Source organism: Erinaceus europaeus, chromosome 5 (assembly GCF_950295315.1).
Source record: "Erinaceus europaeus chromosome 5, mEriEur2.1, whole genome shotgun sequence".
Classification (NCBI taxonomy): domain Eukaryota; kingdom Metazoa; phylum Chordata; class Mammalia; order Eulipotyphla; family Erinaceidae; genus Erinaceus; species Erinaceus europaeus.
This window is the reverse complement of record NC_080166.1, coordinates 44664440-44685814: the sequence shown is the minus strand read 5'-3', so window position 1 is coordinate 44685814 and position 21375 is coordinate 44664440. Positions and strand designations below refer to the sequence as shown.

Here is a 21375-nt window from a genome sequence, read left to right as displayed (position 1 = left end):
CTGAAAAAAATATATACATATGTCACAGAGAAAGTAAATTACCCATCCACTTTAGTTGGCCAAAGAAGTATTCAGAAGATGGAGCACTGGACTTCCATACATGAGGTCCTGGGTTTGATTCTCAGCACTCCATGTGATGGAGCAGTGCCCTGCTTGAATAAATGTATGTATGTATGTATGTATGTATGTGTGTAATATATATATATATATATATGTCTCTAAAAATAAAATCTTTAAAAAATATGTGCTAAAAGTCAGAACACTAAAAATAGGGAGTTGGGTGGTGGTAAGCTGGTAGGGCACAGGGGTGACAGTGAACAGGGACCTGGGTTCAGGAACAGTGAAGCAGGGCTGCAGGTGTCTCACTTTCTCTCTCCCTCTCCATTGCTTCCTTGACTCTGTCTAATAAATAATTACATTACAAAATAAAATTATGTATTGTAATGTACATTACATTTTTATTTGGGTAGCTAATCTCAAGAATGCTGTCTGACTTAATATTGTGAATATTGTCATTGTCCTCAGGAATAGATCAGATGTTCATATGAATGGATATTGAAAGCATGCTGTACAAAACGATTCACTTCTACTGCAAATTCTTTAGACAATGAGATAATTAGAAAATATCACAACATAACAAGACTATTTATTAAAATTTTAGTTATTTATTCCCTTTTGTTGCCTTTGTTTTATTGTTGTAGTTATTATTGTTATTGATGTCATTGTTGTTGGATAGGACAGAGAGAAATGGAGAGAGGAGGGGAAGACAGAGGGGGGAGACAAAGATAGACGCCTGCAGACCTGCTTCATCACCTGTGAAGCGACACCCCTGCAGGTAGGGATCCAGGGGCTTGAAACGGGATACTTATGCTGGTCCTTGTGCTTTGCGCCACGTGCACTTAACCTGCTGTGCTACCACCCAACTCCCAACAAGACTGATTTAATGTTGTATGTATTCCTTTAGCAAATTTTCCTGGGGTATTCCATTAAGATATCTCCTTATTCATATTTAACTGTAGTTTAGAGATGCTTTGTAGTTAAAAATACTTAGCACAGAAATTCAGTCTACATTTCAAAGGCAGTAAAATGTGGCTATACTCAAATGATATAAAAAAAACTATACTATCTAGGAAAATTAAACTAAAAATTAGTAACAAAATTCATTAGTAGATTTTATACAGGTTGATACACGTAAGTTGAAATTGTATATTATCCACTGTAAATTAAAAATTGTAGTGAAAGAATCTATTATAGCATTCCATGCTTTTTCCCACTCCCCTCTAAAAGGGTGCACAAAACAAAACTTTGAAGTAACCAGGAAAAGACTTACAGGGGTTGATACAAAGAAGCAAAACTTTACTCGAAAAGAAAATCATAATGGAAAGATATGCGATGTTGCTTAGACAAAAAGTTCACTGGACAAAAAGTCCAATTTTATAATTTCCCCACATTAAAGTTTAGTACTAAAGTATTCTACACACACACACACACACACGCAGAGAGAGAGAGAGAGAGAGAGAGAGAGAGAGAATGTATATAACCTTCATATTCATCCTGCCCAATTAAAATAGGGAAGGAATATATTAAAGTGTGCTAGGTAGCACACAGAATTTAAGACGGTGGGAATAGAAAGAATGTTGGAGGCCACAGACTCTGGAAAAACATGTAGACTTTGGTACTGTGCCAGAGGAAAATTTAACCTGCTGTTAGCCCTGATTCTTAGATTCCAGAAACTCTGATTCTGTACTAAGGTATATATATCTCCACAACCACTTCAGCCACCAGAACTAATTTCTTTGGCTCCTTTATATATTGCCTTCTTTTTCTTTTCAATATATATTAGTGATTTAATAATGATTGACAAGATTGTAAGATATAGTTTCCACCACCAGAGTTTCATATCTCACCCCCCTCCATTAGAAGGGTCCCTATTCTTTATCCCTCTAGGATCAAGGCCCAGAATTCTTCATGGGGTAGAGAAGGTGGAAGGTCTAGCTTTTGTAATTGCTTCTCCACTGAACCTGGACATTGGCAGATCAATGCCTAGCCTGTCTCTATCTTTCCTTGATGGGATAGGATTCTGGGGAGGTGATGTTCCAGGACATATTGGTAAGGTTGTCTGCCCAGAGAAGTCAGGAAGGTATCATATGCAACTTCATGATCAAAAGCAGTAAAATATAAAGTAGGACAAATTGTTTAATAATTGAGGACCTGAAGGTAAGAATAGAGAAGATGGAACTAAGGGTTTCTGTGTGGGAATAAGCTGGGAAGTCTATTTTAGGTATATTCCAAGGGCCCATGACTTTACTAATTTTTGCCTGAGCCTGACAGCTAACATACAAATGTCTGGGAAGATGGTGTCAAGAATTGAGAGTAGGACTAGAAAACTGGTTTAGGCAGATATGAGGAAAGTATATAAATACCATACACTGTAAACCTCATTGATCTAGACTAGGAATCATATCTATTCACATTTAGCACAGGAGACCATGTAACCTCTGAGTCCCTGTCAGTCTGAGCTCACAGTCCATGGTCACAGCTCGGAACATTCTAGGCTGCACACATTTCAGGACCAGTTTTCCTTGAGTGGCAGAGTATATTGACCCAGCCTCCCTTCAGAGAGTGGTGCCGTCCCTCCCATTGTTGTTCTACATTAAAGGCAAGGTCTTGTAGAAGCCCACGAGAGGGTTGATTATGTTGTTGCCGATGGAGATGAACCAGTTATGGTAGAGAGAGGGATCTGTTAGAGGTCTAGGCCCATCATATCTATGTGGGAATCCCAGGATTTTCTTATTAGAGCTCTTAGAGTACCCTGGTGGTGACTAGAAGGGCCATCATTAAAGTGTGACTTGTTTCTTGCCATTATCCAGGCTTTGTAGTCCTTAGTTGATCTGACAAGGTTAGCCTTCAAGTGATTGAGGGAAGTGAAATAGGAAGTAGATCAGGAGGGTATCTAGGCCTAAGTGGAAAATATTTGATTAAGTACTTTATGGTATCTTTTAATATATATATATATATATATTATATATATTGATTTTTAATATATATATATATATATTGATTTAATAATGATCTACAGGACCATAGGACAAAAGGGGTACAATTCCACACAATTCCCACTACCAGAGTTTCATATCCCATTCCCCTCCATTGGAAGCTTTCCTATTCTTTTATTAGTCTGGAAATATGGATCTAGGATCATTATGGGGTGCAGAAGGCGGAGGATCTGGCTTCTGTAATTGCTTCTCACTGGGCATGGACATTGGCAGTTCAATCCATACTCCCAGCCTGTCTCTTTCTTTCCCTAGTGGGCCAAGGCTCTGGAGAGATGGGGTTCCAGGACACATTGGTGAGGGCGTCTGCCCAGGGAAGTCAGGTTGGCATCATGGTATCATCTGAAAGTTGGTGGCTGAAAAGCATTAAGATATAAAGCAGAACAAATGGTTTATGCACCTGCTTAAGCACACACAGTACAGTGCACAAGGACCCAGGTTCAAGCCCCTGGTCCCCACTTGCAGGGGGAAAGCTTCATGAGTGGTAATGCAGGCTGCAGATGTCTCTCTGTCTCTTTCCTTCTCTATCTCCTCCACCCCTCTCAATATCTCTGTTTCTTTCTAATAAATAAACATTAGAATAAATTGTTTAGTAATAAGGAACCTAAAGATAAGAATATAGCAGATGATATTTGGGGTCTCCATTTTGGAAAAATCTAGCAAGTCTATTTTAGGTATATTTCAAAGAACCCATGACTTTACTAATTTTTGTCTGAGCCCAACAGCTAACATGCAAGTAGGATAAAAGTATTGTCTGGGGAAATGATGTCAGAGTTGGGAAAAGGACAAGAAAGCTGAATTGGAAGAGAGTAGCTCCCAAATATGGGTTAAAGTATATAAACACCGTTGACTGTGAACCACGTTGATCTGATCTGGGACCCATATGCAACACAGGAGCTTGTGTAAGTAACCTCTGCATCCCTAGGCCTGAGCTCGCATTCCATGGTCATAGTTAGGAACATTCTATACTGCACTCATAACAGAACCCTTTTTCCTAGAGTGGCAGAGTATGTTGACCCAACCTCCCTTAAGAAAGTGGGGCTGTCCCTACCATTGTTGTTCCACATTGAACGTAAGGTACTTGCCCACAGGAGGGTCCGTGATACTATTCCTGATGGAGATGACCAGTGATGGTGGAAAGAGGGATCTGTTAGAGGTCTAGGCCCATCATATCTATGTGGGAATCCCAAGATTCTCTAACTAGGGACACAGATGATGGGGTGCCCTGGTGGTGACCAAAATGGCCATAATTAAAGTGTGCCATTATCTCTTGCCCTTATCCAGGTTTTATAGTCCTTAGTTGGTCTGACAAGGTTAGCCTTACAGTGACTAAGGGAAGTGAAATAGGAAGTTGATGAGAAGATTATCTAGATCTAAGTAGAAACTATTTCACTGAGTACTTTATGGTGTCTTTTTTAGGTATTTCTACTTGCTTGCTGCACTTACTCAGTCTAAATATACTTAAAACAGACTTTTGTGCCCTTTTAATTTAAGGTATATATTTCCCCTTAACTTATGCGCACCTGTGCCCTATCCCTTTGGCCCTGTTATATATCTACGTCCTGTAACTTTGTTAGGAAATGTGAAATGGAACTAAGGAGTTCTGTGAGCTAGGAAAGTTCACACCGGAATATTGGAGCTGGAGTGTTGACATCCGACGTTGGGTGTTTCTGGACACAGTCCAATGTGAAACATGTCGAGATGGCGCTGGTTACACTGATTTGGTTGAGGTCAGCAGATGCAGCCTCAAATTGTATGGATCAAGAGAAGCATGAAGGACAACAAGCAAAGCCCCAGAGGTTCCAGGAGTAGGAAGACTATGGATTTCACAGAGAATTAGGATGTTTTCTTGCTGCCTTAGGGTTTAAGAAGACAAGAGATAATTATTATGATAATCAAGTTATTTGGAAATTTGGATTACTTTAAAATCTCATGGTTGGGATTTACTATACTATATAAGACCAAGTCAAAGTTGAAATTGCAGCTCAACTGGCTAAGTCTCTTTGGGCTCTGATTACAAAGAAAGCTGGACTAGCTGGTGTTGGCCTCAAGCTTGGAAGGCAAATCTCATGGTAAATGCCTCTTATATAGGAAGCCTCTCAGAAGATAATGTGTGACCATAAAGATGACAAATACTCACTTAGAACACTTGACATCATGACTCCAGGGTACATCTGGAAGACTAGGTAAATACAATTGGTCAAATAAATTCAGTGAGTCAGATCAGTCTACATGAGATTACATGCATCGTAAAGTGATAACAATGCAGGCAGTCACTCACACATGAAATAAAGACTGACAGGGACTGATGATGAACTGAGGAGGGAAAAACCAGAAACCTCTGAGCAAGAAGTTGTTTAATCAATAAATGGTCTTGGGGAAGTTACCTATGGAAAAAATTCATACTTTATAGTAAAGTGAATACTAAGTTATTGTTAAGATTAAACCTAGAAATAAAGTTAACATTTTATTTAAATATTAAATATGTTTAAAATGGGTAATTAACATTGATAACTGAAATAAGTCAATGATGGTAAAAATTGATCATATGAATCTTTTAAGTAGCTAGTATTCTTTATGCCAAAAAAAGTTCCATAAACAACATTAAGACACTAACAAATAATAAAATATTCATAATTTATTTAATGGGCTTAAATTGAATATCGTTATGTCATAAAGATATTTAAAATGAATGTAAGAAAAAAAATTTTGCTTCACATTAAATAAATAGGCAAAGGACATGAAAAGTCAGCTTACCAAAGAAATGCCAAGCAAACAGATGAAAAGTACAGTCTCACACTATTCAAATAAATGCAAAATCAAAAGGGTGAAATAACCAGCTTTACCTGAAGTGCAAATATTAAAATGCAAACATCATTTCTGGTAGTGGCATAGTGAGGTGAATATTCTCAGTATATTAATGTAAATTTGCATTCTTTTAAAGAAGCATGGTTCTTTATTAAAAACCCAAAAAGTAGTTTGTATCATTTTTTGTACTTGAAATATAATTTCTGGAAATAATCAAAAAAGTACTCAGAAATATGTGTTACAGGATTTTTATTGAAACATTACTTAAAATAATACAAACCTGGGAGTCGGGGGGGGTTAGTGCAGCGAATTAAGCGCAGGTGGGGCAAAGCACAAGGAACGGCATAAGGTTCCTGGTTTGAGTCCCCAGCTCCCCACCTGCAGGGGTGAAGCAGGTCTGCCGGTGTCTATCTTTCTCTCCCCCTCTCTGTCTTTCCCTCCTCTCTCCATTTCTCTCTGTCCTATTTAGCAGCAACGACATTGATAACAACAATAATAACTGCAACAACAATGAAAAACAAGGGCAACAAAAAGGAAAATAAATTAAAAAATTATACAAACCTAAATGTTAAGCAAGAAGAATGATGGAATTGGCAAAAAATAACTCATTTGGTTTAATCCAGGTCACCACCTCATTGTGAGAAGTTTAGACGCTATGGAACCTTTTCTCTGTCTTTTCTTTCTTTCTCTATTGAAAAAGTCTCTTTTGAAAGCAATAAAACCCTATTAATGATGAGAGAGAGAGAGAGAGGGAGAGAGAATAAGATAAAGAAAAATGGGAGTCGGGCAGTAGTGCAGTGGGTTAAGTGCATGTGGTGCAAAGCGCAAGGACTGGTGGTGTTAGGATCCCGGTTCAAGCCCCCGGCTCCCCATCTGCAGGGGAGTTTATTCACAGGTGGTGAAGCAGATCTTCAGCTGTCTTTCTCACCCCCTCTGTCTTCCCCTCCTCTCTCCAGTTCTCTTTGTCCTAAGAACGGCAACATCAATAACAACAATAATAACTACAACAACAATGAAAAACAACAAGGGCAACAAAAGGGAAAGTAAATATTAAAAAAAAGATAAAGAAGAGTGATGGTTGAATTGAGGTTCAAATATATAGTAGACCAAATGTAACCATGAAGAACTTTCCATTGAGACCTAGGAGATGTTGATAAAGCATTGGATTCACAAGCATGTGGTCCCAGCATCACACGGGTCAGACTGATGCTCTGGTTCTCTCTCACACATAAATAAAAAATGAAAAATAAATATGGGATATCATATTTTAAAAGATAATTGTGTGGGAGTCAGGCGTTAACACAGGGGGTTAAGCGCTCATGGCTTGAAGCACAAGGACTGGCTTAAGGATCCCAGTTTGAGCCCTCGGCTCCCCACCTGCAAGGGAGTCTTTTCACAGGCGGTGAAGCAGGTCTGCAGGTGTCTATCTTTCTCTCCCCTTCTCTGTCTTCCCCTCCTCTTTCCATTTCTCTCTGTCCTAGCTAACAATGAAGACATCAATAACAACAATAATAACTACAACAACAATAGAAAACAACAAGGGCAACAAAAGGGAAATAAATAAATAAATATTTAAAATTTACATTAATAAAAAAAGATAATTGTGTAAGTATATTATAGTTACGACCTAATTATAAAAAGTAGGTTGTAAAACCTGAATATGGTTTATGATCTTATTTCAAAATATGTATGTAGGAGGTTAAAGAATTGCACATCAGGTAAAGATCCTGCATTTTTTTTTTGCCTCCAGGTTTATTGCTGGGGCTTGGTGCCTGCACCATGAACCCACTGTTCCTGGAGGCTGTCTTTTTCCATTTTGTTGCCCTGGTTATTTTATGGTTGCTTTGGTTATGATTATTGTTGTTGTTACTGATGTCTTTGTTGTTGGATAGGATAGAGAGAAATTGAGAGAGGATGGGGAAGACAGGATCTGCTTTTTTATGTTGTCCACGTTGAAGTTCTAGTACCACATGGGTTAATCCATGCCTCATAAAAAATGAATGAATATGGGCCAGGCAGCATATCACATAGTAAGTAGAGTGCACACCTTATCATGTGTGGAGTTTAAGCCTTTGGTCCCCACCTCACAAAGGATAAAGGGTGAAGCAGTGCTGCAGGTGTCTCTCTACAATTTCTCTCTGTCTCTGTAGAAAGAGAGAAAGAAAGAAAGAAAGAAAGGAGGGAAGAGAGAGAGAGAGAAAGAGAGAAAGAAAGGAAAAAAAGAAAAAAGAAAGAAAGAGAGAAAGAAAGGAAGAAAAAAGAAAGAAAGAAAGAAAGAAAGAAAGAAAGAAAGAAAGAAAGAAAGAAGGAAAGAAAGAAAGAAGGGAGGAAGGGAGGGAAGGAAAGGACGGGACAGGACAGGACAGGACAGGACAGGACAGGACAGGTTGAACCAAGTACCAGGAATGATAGATTTGTTGTGTTGACACTAAGAACTGGCAGTAACCCTAGTGGCAATAAAGAAATTAATAAATAAAGACATGTGTACATATGTATGTAGCCACTGTAAAAACTAGACTGAAGAAATGCAGTGTAATATTGCATTAGTAGAGAGGTACCAATTTCATTTTAATATTTTAATATATTCCCTACTCTCTGTCCCCACTCCTCTCCTTTCTCTTCTTCTTCCTCTCCTTCTCCTTCTTCTTTTTCCCCTTCCACTCCCCCTCCCCCTCCCCCTCCCCCTCCCCCTCCCCCTCCTCTTCCTCCTTCTTCTGTTTTCTTTAAAGACAGAAACAGAAGGTAGAGAGGCAGAGAGAGTGAAAGAGACCACATCTCTGAAGCTTGCTTCAATTTGGTAGAGGCCGGGACATGCATAAGATTTACCAAAGCTCTCTATCCAAGTGAGCTATATTGCTCCCCCAGTCTTCTTTCATGAAGCTTAAGTTACCTTTAAAATTAGACTTTGTAAAGTTATTTTAAAAGTGAGCAGTTCTTTTTTTTTTCTATGAGCTTTAAATATTTCACCAGCTAAACTCTATGTGTACATTGCTTCTATCCTCACCATCTGCCTCCAGTTGAAAGCAGTCAGAGACTTTTATGTTTAGTGTTTTTCCAATAGGAGTTAGCAGTACTAACTAACTTATCCCCTCAGTCTAATTTATCCTTAGTAAGCCCCACAGTGGTGATGGGCTTAGGTTGCTCTTTCCTACCTGGCATCTACCTAGAAAGCATATGTTGTCTGGTGGGAAGTGTAGGAACTTTTGAGTGAAGGTTGCAATGCTGTGTGACATGCTGCTGAATTAAAAAAAATTTTTTTGACAAAAGTTTTAATTGTTGGGAAATATTATAAAAGTATTTATTGGGGGAGTCGGGCTGTAGCGCAGCGGGTTAAGCACAGGTAGCGCAAAGCACAAGGACCGGCATAAAGATCCTGGTTCGAACCCCGGCTCCCCACCTGCAGGGGAGTAGCTTCATAGGCGGTGAAGCAGGTCTGCAGGTGTCTATCTTTCTCTCCTCCTCTCTGTCTTCCCCTTCTCTCTCCATTTCTCTCTGTCCTATCCAACAACGATGACAACAACAATAATAACTACAACAGTAAAACAACAAGGGCAACAAAAGGGAATAAATAAATAAAATAAATATTAAAAAAAGAGTATTTATTGGAACTTTTTTCTAGTAAGAACATAATTTAGAATGCTAATTTAAATGTCCTAAGCAAAGTTGTTAAGTACTAAGATTCCAAAACTGTAAAAATCCTCTATCCTAGGAGAGAAGGATCAGCATTTTGGTTAAATGTAATGATTATCATATTTCATTTTTATCATAGAAGCTAACCCTCCATGTCCTCATTCTATCCATTTCCATCTGATAGCTTACTTTTAATATTAGGTTTTTAAAATAAGTCTATGAAATTATTAGTGGTTAAAATGTTTGCCAATTACTTACTTTAGAAAATTATATCAATTTAACTAATAATCAAATGTAGATACTGTTGTACATTATTTTTATTATTCATCCTGGTAAAAATAAGGCAGTGGTTCATACCCTGGTGCTCTTGGGAAGCTAGTTGAAGTGGACTGTGGACCAAGATCCATTGATGATTTTTGTCCCAACCTTCTGATCCACCAAAATCATCTCTTCCAGTGGCTTCATATAATGAAGGACTTTGTCAAATACTAACATTCATACTGAGGACCCTGCAGGTTTCACAGTAGGAACTATTTTCTTTTTTGATTATTTCTCTTTCCTTGCTACTTGTGCTCCTGTTATTTCCAGAATTCTTGTTGGATTTTTTATTTGATCATATACATTATTATTATTGTTGTTGTTACACTTTTTACCAGAGCACTGCTCTCCTCTGGCTTATGGCAGTGCAGAGCATGGGACTTTGGAGCCTCAGGCATGAGAGTCTCTTTTCATAACCATTATGCTTTTTTTTTTAGCTTTATTTATTTATGTATTCCCTTTTGTTACTCTTGTTTTATTGTTATAGTTATTAATGCCATTGTTGTTGGATAGGACAGAGAGAAATGGAGAGAGGAGGGGAAGACAGAGAGGGGAAGAGAAAGACAGACACCCACAGACCTGCTTCACCACCTGTGAAGCGACTTCCCTGCAGGTGGGGAGCCAGGGGGCTTGAACCAGGATCCTTACGTCGGTCCTGCGCTTTGTGCTCTGTGCGCTTAACCCACTGCTACTGCGCTACCGCCCGACTCCCTAACCATTATGCTATCTATCCCCACACCTTATTCATTTAACAATTAGCATTCACAATGTTACATCCTCTGTGTCACCCTTTACTTCTGACATGCAGACTCTGATCAAGATCATCTGCTATATGTGAATGTAGATCTTTCACAATTTTATTTTAGGCCTGGGTGTTTCTCTTCGGACATAGAAGCTTTTTTTTCTCTTTATCTGTAGCTTTCTTTATCTCCTTAAACCCAACTCTATTCAATACCAAATTCATTGTCCCCAGCTTTTTTTTCTTCTAATTACTAGCAACATCATCTACCTGATTGCCTATACTGTCCACCTGAGCACTGTCTTTTGCTCCAGCCCCCTAAGACAAAGATTTAGATGACTGATATAGAATGTCTTATATTATTTATTATTGAAAGTATGTGCATAGGTATATGTTTATATTCATATATATATGTTATATATGTATGTACACAAACATGTTAATAGTATCTGGTTTTACTACGTTAATGGATGCTTGTCCATTTATTTATGCTTCTGGATAAGTCATATTCTAACAAAAGAATTTACATCTGAAGATTAGAGCCGAAGTTGGAGAAGTAGAGATGAGCTCCCATAACTTGTTTCAGTGAGTGATGCATAATGAGCCCATATTACATATATGAATGAATCACTGAACAACAATCAGAGTGGGAGAGATCTTTCACCTTTATTACATATGTCTTTGAAGTATTTAAATTTTAGCTATGAGTTTATATATATATATATATATATATTACTTATCTCTATTAAAAATTAGAAAAAGTTACATTTCTTTTGTTAAATTGAGATATCCTATACTTTCATCTTAAATATCCCAAAAATATCAAATATTTTACAATACAACATAGGCCCAAAAAAATTAGAAAATTAGACATTCTGTTTCTCTGAAAAAAAAATGAGCATGATTTGTACAGTTTTAAGTCAGATTTCATATCCATGTACCACTAGGCACTAATTGAAATGATAACTGGCCTTTAACAGTAAAAGACTGATAATGAAATTGTAAATGAGGTTATAGTGAGTAGATATTTTCTGTGTACAGAGCCTTTTAATCTTAACTCAGAAATGAAGGACTGATACACAACTAGTGTTTATCCTTATTTATGAGTACATCAAAATTGTGAAGGGTTAGGTAAGTTTGGAGGTTGGGAGCAGTAAAACTTGGGTAGAGGAAAGGTGGTAATTTAGTTGGTTAGCTTAAGGGTACACTTGTGGGCATTTGAAATTTCCATAGAATTGACATGGTAGAATACTATTTCTTTTGTGTGATTTTAGTTATTGGTTTATTCGGGGTTACCTGGAGGTAGCTCATGGTGAGGTAACTGTGTAAAAGGGACGTTGAACTAGTATACCTGAGAATGGGTGGGAGGAAGTTGGATTACAGAAGGAAATAGGGAAGTGAAAAAAATCACTTCCTGGATAAAAGTCCTAAAGGGCAGTGCCAGTTTTAGATTTGAATGAGTGTATAAGGAGATTCTGAAGCAAATAGTTCTCAACCCTGGCAACATATTAGGGTCATTTCATTTTTTTTTTTTTTTAATTTTTTATTTAAGAAAGGATTAGTGAACAAAAGCATAAGGTAGGAGGGGTACAACTCCACACAATTCCCAACACCCAATCCCCATAACCCACCCCCTCCCATGGTAGCTTTCCCATTCTCTATCCCTCTGGGAGCATGGACCCAGGGTCGTTGAGGGTTGCAGAAGGTAGAAGGTCTGGCTTCTGTAATTGCTTCCCCGCTGAACATGGGCGTTGACTGGTCGGTCCATACCCCGAGTCTGCCTCTCTCTTTCCCTAGTAGGGTGTGACTCTGGGGAAGCTGAGCTCCAGGACACATTGGTGGGGTCTTCAATCCAGGGAAGCCTAGCCAGCATCCTGGTGGCATCTGGAACCTGGTGATTGAAAAGAGAGTTAACATATGAAGCCAAACAATTTGTTGAGCAATCATGGATCCCAAGCTTGGAATAGTGGAGAGGAAGTGTTAGGGAGGTACTCACTGCAAACTCTAGTGTAGTCCTGCTTTCAGGTATATATTTTGCAGTAGTTTATGGATACGTGTGCACATAAGCTCTCTCTCACAGAAACTGGTGTATATCTAGGTTATGGGACTTTGTTAGAAAGTGAACTACCTGAGATGAAATTAGAGTGTACTATTAAAGGAAAGGTCTCACCCGAGTAATGAAGCTGAAGGGTTGTCATTCCACACGTGAAGTCTCTGAATACATTCTGAGGTAAAGCATGTTGAGGTAGCAATCGTTGCTTTGGTTAGGTTGTAATCGGCAGATGCAATGTTATTTGGTTTGGATTGGGAGATGCATACGGGAAAGTGGGCCCTATCCAAGGGTTCCAGGACTGGGGGAAATAGGGGCTCTATAGTGAAGATGTGAGGTTCCTGCTGTCTTAGGGTTCAAAAAGACAATCAATAGTTAATATTTTCATCACATTATTTGTTAATTGGGTTAACTTTGAAAAGTCCCTTTGTTATGGTTTGCTGGACAGTACCCAGTATCTTGTATATAGCTGTGCTATTGGAAGCTTCTAATCTACTTGGTCTAGGCTTTTGAGAGAGTCCGCATATCAAATACATAGCCTATATATTAAAAAGATTCAGTTTGTCTTTTGAGAAACTTTGAGACATACAATTGATTTCCCCCTCTCATATTAATTAGCTACTGATTTATATGTCTACATTTTGCTAGGAGTGTACATAAACACCATTCCCACCACCAAAGGACTGTGATCCATCCCTCCCGCCCACTCCCACCCCCCACTGGCCCAGGAAGCTACATGCCTACCCCTCACCACTGGGTTTTTACTTTGGTGCCCTACTTACAATTTGATCAGGTCCTGCTTTTAGTTTCCCTTTCAGATCTTCTTAGTCAGCTTCTGTTGATGAGTGGGATCATCCCATACTCATCTTTATCTTTCTGACTTAGTTCACTTAACATAATTCCTTCTAGCTCTGTCCAAGATGGGTCAGAGAAGGTGGGTTCATTGTTCTTGATAGCTGCATAGAGGGTCATTTCGTTTTTAAAAGGAGTGGGTCAGAGCCTGAACATCAGCATTTTTAAGGCTTCCCTGTGATTTCCCCATGCACCACAAATCGAGAAATGGTCATTGATCCAAGGAACTGGACCAGGAGAATGAAAGGTTAAGTGATAGAAAAACCTACCCAGCTATTTCTTCCTCTTAACTCTCACACACCTAAACCCTCTTTTCTTTCAGTTTCTCAGCTCTGTGCCACCATCTATTTGCTTGCATAATCTTGTGATTTGGTGGTTATTTTTGTTTCATCTCTTCTCCATTATTCCACTCAATCCACTTTTTCTGAAAATTCAGTCAGCTGCATTGCCAAACCCTACCTGTGATCTAGACTCACTCTGCCTAAACTATTGTTTCTTCCCTTTTTATATGCTGACAACCTCTAACTGATAGTTAACTAGAAAAGAAAAAAGTTGGATTTTAGGCCAGTTTATTAAAGTTTTTTTTTAAACCATGCTCAGCTATGGTTTATGGCAGTGTGAGGGATTGAATCTTGGACTTGAAAGCCTCTGGCATGAAAGTCTTTTTGCATAACCATTATGCTATACCCCCACCCTGCATCTTTTCTTTTTTAAGTAAAAAAAAGCAATTTTTTTTTGCATCTAATTATGTTAAAGGATTGAAATTCCCTCATGAAAGATAGAAAAATAATGAAATGCACACCCTAGGTTACATCCTTTAACTTAGTCCTTTATTCAGATTCAATTACTAATTAATCATCTAAAATTAATAGAATGATTCAAGTTTCATAGATCTGGAATTATTCATTACAGTGGCTGTGTTTACCTTTTCTTTCTTGACCTTACAAGAGCTACTCAGTAGCTTTAAACAAAGGCTGAAAGTAATCGGGCCTCCTTTGCTGGAAAGATAAATTACTGTGCATGGGAGGAAAACATACAACTAAAATCAACTTTCTCCATCACTCTTGACATTCACCAGTCTTTACTAGGGCTCACCTTGAGATGTGACACCAATTCAGAGTAATAAGGAAGGGTCAATGAAAAGCTAAAACATTCTCAGGAAACCATTATAACACATCTCTGAGGGATTTGTGTCAATGCCACAGCATTTCAAGTACAGGGCACAAATTCCAGAGACAGGTATTCATGAAATGGAGACAATAGATATCTGTGAGAGTCTTATGACACAAGAAAGTGACCTGCTTCTGGATTTGATATTTCATATATGTTTTCTGCCCTAAAACCTCATCAGTAATTCCTTAAAGAGCATTACATGTATTTTTGTTAAGAGTCTATTATGGTAGTTCTCTGTATAGTAACATCATTAAGGATAATTTCCATAAGTAAATTTGATACGAAAGGGTTTCAGTTTAAGAAAATTTTATTTTTACATGAATAAAGATACAGAATTCATTTTGCAAACTGAGTCTGATTTTATCAGTGAATTTTTATCTTTGGGTTTCGCTCAACTGTTTAATTCAGTGATAGCAGCTAGTATAAAGTTCCACATAGAAATACTTAATGAATTACTAATTTAACTAGAAAAATCAGTATGTTTCTAGCTTAATCTAAAATATATCAGGTTAGGCACTGAGAATTCAAAAAATTGTATTTGTGATTTTACATGTACAGTTAGAGTTTATCCCTCAGAAGTATTTAGAATTAGAAATTAGTGAAAGAATAGACAAGTGGAACAGAATGCATATGTCCCTACATCTCATTCATTTTCCATATGGTGACAAGAGATAAAATGATTGAAATGTCAGTGTTCAATATTTGGAATTTTCTCTGTGAACTGTTCTCTAGCACTACTAGCTGGTTTGAGTGTCTGAAATTAATCATAACTATTAAATCTGTTTGACATTAGATTATGTGAGTTGTAAAAGTGTATTTGCACTAAAGTACAATGAAACTATAAGTTTTAATATTTAAGTAAGTAGTGTAAATATGTAAGAACTGCACTTAATAGATACAGAGTTATCTATAGTATAGAATCAATGTATTGTAGTGTACTTGAAATAATTTGAGATGGTGCCTCCATTCAGTTAAATGATATAATAAAAACCTACCCAGCTATTTCTTCCTCTTAACTCTCACACACCCAACCCCTCTTTTCTTTCAGTTTCTCAGCTCTATGCCACCATCTATTTGCTTGCAGAGTCTTGTGATTTGGGGATTATTTTTGTTTCTTCTCTTTTCCATTACTCCACTCAATAAAGTTTTTCTGAAAATTCAGCCAGCTTCACTGCCAAACCCTACCTGTGATCTAGACTCACTCTGCACCAAACTGTTGTCTCTTCCCTTTTTATATGCTGACAACCTCTAGCTGATAGTAACTGGAAAAGAAAAAAAAAAAGTTGGATTTTAGGCCAGTTTATTAAAGAATCAAAGACTCAAGTGCAGGAGGAACTTAACTCAGAATAGTTCTCAGATTGCTGTGAGGGAAATGGTGCAAAGAATAGGTCCTATATAGAGAATTTAAACACGATTCATTTGCTAGGAGAGGTTATTGTAAATATATTTAGGGAAGCAATCTGTTAACTTGGATTGTGTATCAATTGAAGCAACCAAATAAGTCATGATGATGATGACCTATCTTCTAAGACATATAATGTTAGGAACCTGGGAGTCAGATATGAACAAGTTCTCTTTATGCGTCCTTGGTGGTTGATGAATATTATGCCTCATGCTACTGTGTCCCTGCTCCTTAACAGAGAGAATTTAGAATGGAAGCTAATAAGAGAGCATATTGGTTATGCAAAAGTCTTTTATGCCTCAGGTTCCAAGATCCTAACCTAAGTTCCCAACATCACCATAAGCTAAAGCTAAGCACTGTTCTGGTCGGTCTATCTATCCATCTGTCTGTCTGCCTGCCTGTCTGTCTGTCTGTCTGTCTATCTATCTATCTATCTATCTATCTATCTATGTATATATCTGTATCTATGATCTCTAGGATAAAAATGGAATATAAAAAAAGAGTATGTAATGTAAGCTTTTCACATAATCAGCTGATTTCTGACTTTTGGTTTCCACATATGTCCATGAAAGATAGTGATTTCAGGCTACTGTCTTTCAGTCAAAGGTCCTTTTGCTGCTGGTTTCCTTACTTCCATTCTTCCCTCTTTTGAGTCCATTGCTAGGGACTTTTCTAAGATGTAAATAAAGTGACACCATTCCTTTCTGTGTAGTGGAGGACTGCTAAAAGTATTTGTTGAATGACAGAGTAATGAAGCTAATTATGAAATGGTCAGTACGGCTTGGGGAAAACAAAAGGTAGAGTGCCTGGACATTTTTTTTTTTTAAATCTGGGCTCATTGTATAGAGTCCTTTTTTCCTTGCAAACATGTAAGTCTACTCTGTTCACTGACCTGCAGTTAATATTTCATAGCTTTTCTAGACACAATCCCACTGAACGCCACTCAAGGTTTTTCTGTGGCCACTTAGAGTTGAAACAGCTGCCTGGGTTTAATTAATATTCTACAATTACATGTGGAGAGAAGCCAGTTATATTAGAACGGGGTGTCAAAATGAAGCTTTCTAGCTCCTTTCTTGAATCAGCTGTGTCTGGTAGAGTGGATTCAAACTTGCCAGGTTATTTGAACTATTGTTTTTCAAAGGTGTCATAACTTGAGATTTCTGCACAAATGTGCCATTGGCCACCTTTTCTGCTGGCATTCATCTTGCATTAACATCTCCTGCACTGGATTCTATTATGTGTGGTCTTGAAGTTTTAAAGGACTGTCTATTTGTCTCTTACAAAACCGTAAGAAACACAGCACTGATTGTTATGGTGTAAGTCGTCACAACTCATTTAAGTGGATCATCAAGTAATGACAACAGGATTCAAATAGGAACTTACTCTTTGTTTGATCCACGAGTAGTTTCAAATGGCAGTTATCATTAATTCTTGGAGTCCCCCAGTCCTGATAGAAAATCAAGGAAACCAGAAAGTATCATTTTGCAAACAGACGAGCTATTAAAAACACATTAATAATCTACAGTGAGTATAGCATATGCCTTTTAAAAGCATTTGCAGCTTGTTTCTCTGTGGCAAAGACACAGGACTTCTCCAACCTAATTACAAAGCAATCAGACAATTTAATTAATCTGGAAATCACTTTCTTAACAATAACTGCTTCTGAAATGATGCACCCTGTGCAGCACAGTTAGGTAATGTATTGTTTTAATATAGTGCTTATTTATTAGCCAGGCTAGCTCCCACCAGGGATTATGGAGTTAATTACCCACCTAATGCCTTACCACCAGGAAGGTTTACTTTACCAGGTCAGAAACATCAGCAGTGATATCAGCAGTCTGGAAAGTGTCCTAGCACTTAAACATCTAAGAGCCAGTGAATCCCTGGAAGCAGCAGGATTTGAGTTATAAGCAAGTGCTGCACATATGGGCAGAGAATTAACTGGCACCAGTTTTCATTTTAGAGTCTCTCAGGTATTCTATGCAGATGGATAGATGAATTCAGAGAGCAGTGCTGTGAGGAGTGAAGGTCATATATAGGACTCTGGTTTCAATCCATCTTCCTCTCATACTGGGGAAATGATGTGTATGTCCATGGCAGTCCTCTCCTCTGAGTGGACAATATATAAGGCATCTTTTATAGTTGGATATGTTTTAAGTCAGTGGTGTTTTGATCACTATATAACAAGATAGTATCCCTAAAATCTTGAGCATCTAAATAGAGAACAAAAATCAATTTCTATCTCAAATAAGAACAAAGAGGGCAAATATTCCCTTCTTCTATCTCTGATCTGCTTAACTTGTATTTTCTCCCTAAATAAAAGTATGAGATTATGAGCCTGGTGGTTGAACACATGTATTACCAAGATCAAGCCCCTAGTCTCTCTCCACCTACATGAGGGTGGAGGAAGGGGCTTCAAAAGTTATAAAATAGTGTTGCAGGTGTCTCTCTTTTCTCTCCCTATCACCCCCTTCCTTCTCGATTTATCTAGTCTCTATCCAAAATATTTTAAAAAGAAAGAAAAAGCATTGTTTTCTTTCTATAAGAAATGATAAAAATTCTCAGAATGCCTCTTTACCTTTCTTCTTCACTATTTCTCTTACAGCTCTTCCAAAAGGCCCTGTCAGTGGGGTAGTCATGCTTCCACTCTGGCCACATCAGAAACAGTGGCTAATCATAGTCTTTGATCATTTAACCTTTCTGTAAACTTTATATTTTAGCGTCAGAGAGAATTCCGTGTTTATTTCTTTTTTGTATTAAAAAGTATTTAACATTCTTTCTAGGTCCAGTTGTCTAATTACAACCTCTAGATACAGTGTTCACATTACAACACACACACACACACACACACACACACATACACACAGCTTTAATAATTTGGCACCAAGTTTCACAAGGTTATGATTTATTCTACATGATTAGGGTAGCATGAATTGTTCTTGAAATACTCTAGCTTCAATAAATTATTTTGTTTCTCTTACTCATTTGCTCTATATAGGGTGTAAGCAAAGTGAACATGTTTTCAAAACAATAAACAATATTAATGTGAAGATTTCTGGTCTTAGATTGTTTTGCCTTCAGGAAAAATATTTTAATAGTCTTGAAATTATAGAAAACATGTGAGGAAAATAAAGAAAGATAAAATAGCTAAGTGGAGAAGGAGTGGTGGAAATGAAGGCTATTGAGGGAAGTTGAAAGAACTTAATTTAGTTGTAAAGATAAATGGAGGAAGAGTCCTGGATTAGTAGATGTCAAAGCAGAACCCATTTCTCCAGGGACCCCAGGAACAGCAGATGCAAAAGCATGATAAATTCCATTGCAGCAGGGGGAAAAATGCTTTCTTGATTCTCTATCCATAAAGAAATGGACTTCCCAGTCAAATGGCTTTAATTGTTCTGTCTGTCATAAAGCTAATGGAATCTGTTTGAAGATCCCAATGTAAAATTTGCAACCTTGAGTTAATTGAAAATTTTCAGTAGCTGTATAGCCAGTCCAGAAATCCTTAAGGCAGCAGTAAACTTATCCTCTTGAATGTGCACACAGATAATAAATTGTTTACCTTTACAGCTAGGTGGTGACTTTAATGTGTACTCTTATATTCCATACACCTAATTACAATTGTTACTTCCATTAAGAAATAGGCAATGTGGCAATTGGCTTGTCGTTAAGAATTAAACATATCTTCCTGATTTACTCCCAGTGTTTCAAGAACATATACGATTAGTGTACAACCTTTCTTCATCTCCTTGTTTAAGCCACCCCTCAGCCTCACCCCTGCCTCAGATAGTTCTACAAATCTAATTAAACATGCAGAGGGAGCCGGATTGTCTGGAGTGTCCTGAACTTGCCCTCGCCAGCTGCCTGCCAAGCTCTCTCAATGATCAGCAGCAGGTTGAGTGTTCTACTGGAGAAAGTAACAAGCCCCCAAGGAGCTGCCCTCCTTCCAGTGAGCAGTCTGCAATCCTGCCACCTTGGAAGGGCTTGGGGAAGAACACCCTCTGCTTGCTAGCCTTCATGGGTCCATGGCTATTAATTCTGCCCAGCCAGTTGCAGCCCAGCTGTTTCAGGTCAGAAGAGCTGTTGAAGAAAATACTGGTAAAGGCTAATCATGCTGGGCCACTATTGAGATAGATCTAGGCCATTAGAGAAAGGGGTCTGAGTGGCTGGATTCTCCACACGATTTAATGACAAGTTCTTGACATACCCAATTTAAAAATATGTGCTTTGGAATATGAGGATTTGTTTTCAAGAACTCTGACTTTTGTTCTTTCCTGATTAAAAAATAAATGCAAAGACAAAAAGGCTGTCTCCTTTAATAGAAAAATCTTCCAACCCATATGCTTTCTTAATCAGCCTGCTGTTTGGCAAAATAACATCTGAAAGATTAACAGCTAAGATCTTTATCTACTCTTTATTATATAGGACTGAAATATTTCTATTATTAAATATGGGAAGGATACCTGGTTGGTGATGTGAATACACACACACACACACACACACACACACACACACACACACATATAGTTTGTCTTATTTGTAAAATTTTAACATATATTTATTTATTTCCTTTTGTTGCCCTTGTTTTATTGTTGTAGTTATTATTATTGATATCGTTGTTGTATAGGACAGAGAGAAATCGAGAGAGGAGGGGAAGACAGAGAGGGGGAAAGAAAGAAAGACACCTGCAGACCTGCTTCACAGCCTGTAAAGCAGCTCCCTGCAGGTAGGGAGCCAGGGGTTCGAACTGGGATCCTTACACCAGTTCTTGTGCGTTGCACCACCTGCGCTTACCCCCTGCACTATCACCTGACTTCCTTTGTTTGTCTTATTTATACACTTATAGAACTGCTGAAATTCAAGTTCCTTCTCTGTGCCAATCTTTGCTCTTAGTAAAAGTAAAACATTTTGGAGATACAATCATTTTATGAAAATGTTCCAGGAACTTATGGCTAGTAGAAGATTCTAGATGTATTGATATTAAATAATGTTTAATTATTTTTCTTTTTCTTCTTTCTTTTTACAGGAAATAGCCCTCAAGATAGTCCACGGAATTTCTCTCCCAGTGCCTCAGCCCATTTTTCATTTGCTAGGAGGTAAGGACTTCCCTGTGAGTGGAGTAATGCAATGTTACTCAGAAAATTCTGCAACCTAACCCCACCTCTCTCCCATCCAGGCCTCTCTCCCTGCTGTCTTCCTTCTTGTCAGAACTGCTTGTTAATCATAGATGGCCTAAGTCTTCCACTTTCACAGTTTTCACAATGATTTCAGCCTCATATTAGACGTATTAGGCTCCTAGTGAGGGCATGAAGTGACCATTTCCAACTTTATCCCATCCCTGTACAGAGAGGGG

The 21375-nt window shown here is 38.0% G+C and overlaps 1 protein-coding gene across 10 annotated transcripts in view; it reads left to right on the top strand.

Moving 5' to 3' along the window:
* MAST4 (microtubule associated serine/threonine kinase family member 4) overlaps positions 1-21375 on the top strand; it is a 724287-nt gene that overhangs the window by 606320 nt on the left and 96592 nt on the right. For all 10 annotated transcript variants that reach the window (XM_060191259.1, XM_016188336.2, XM_060191258.1 and 7 more), the window contains one exon: positions 21049-21118. In XM_060191259.1, coding sequence (XP_060047242.1) covers positions 21049-21118 — 70 coding nt within the window. The remainder of the gene's footprint in view (positions 1-21048; positions 21119-21375) is intronic.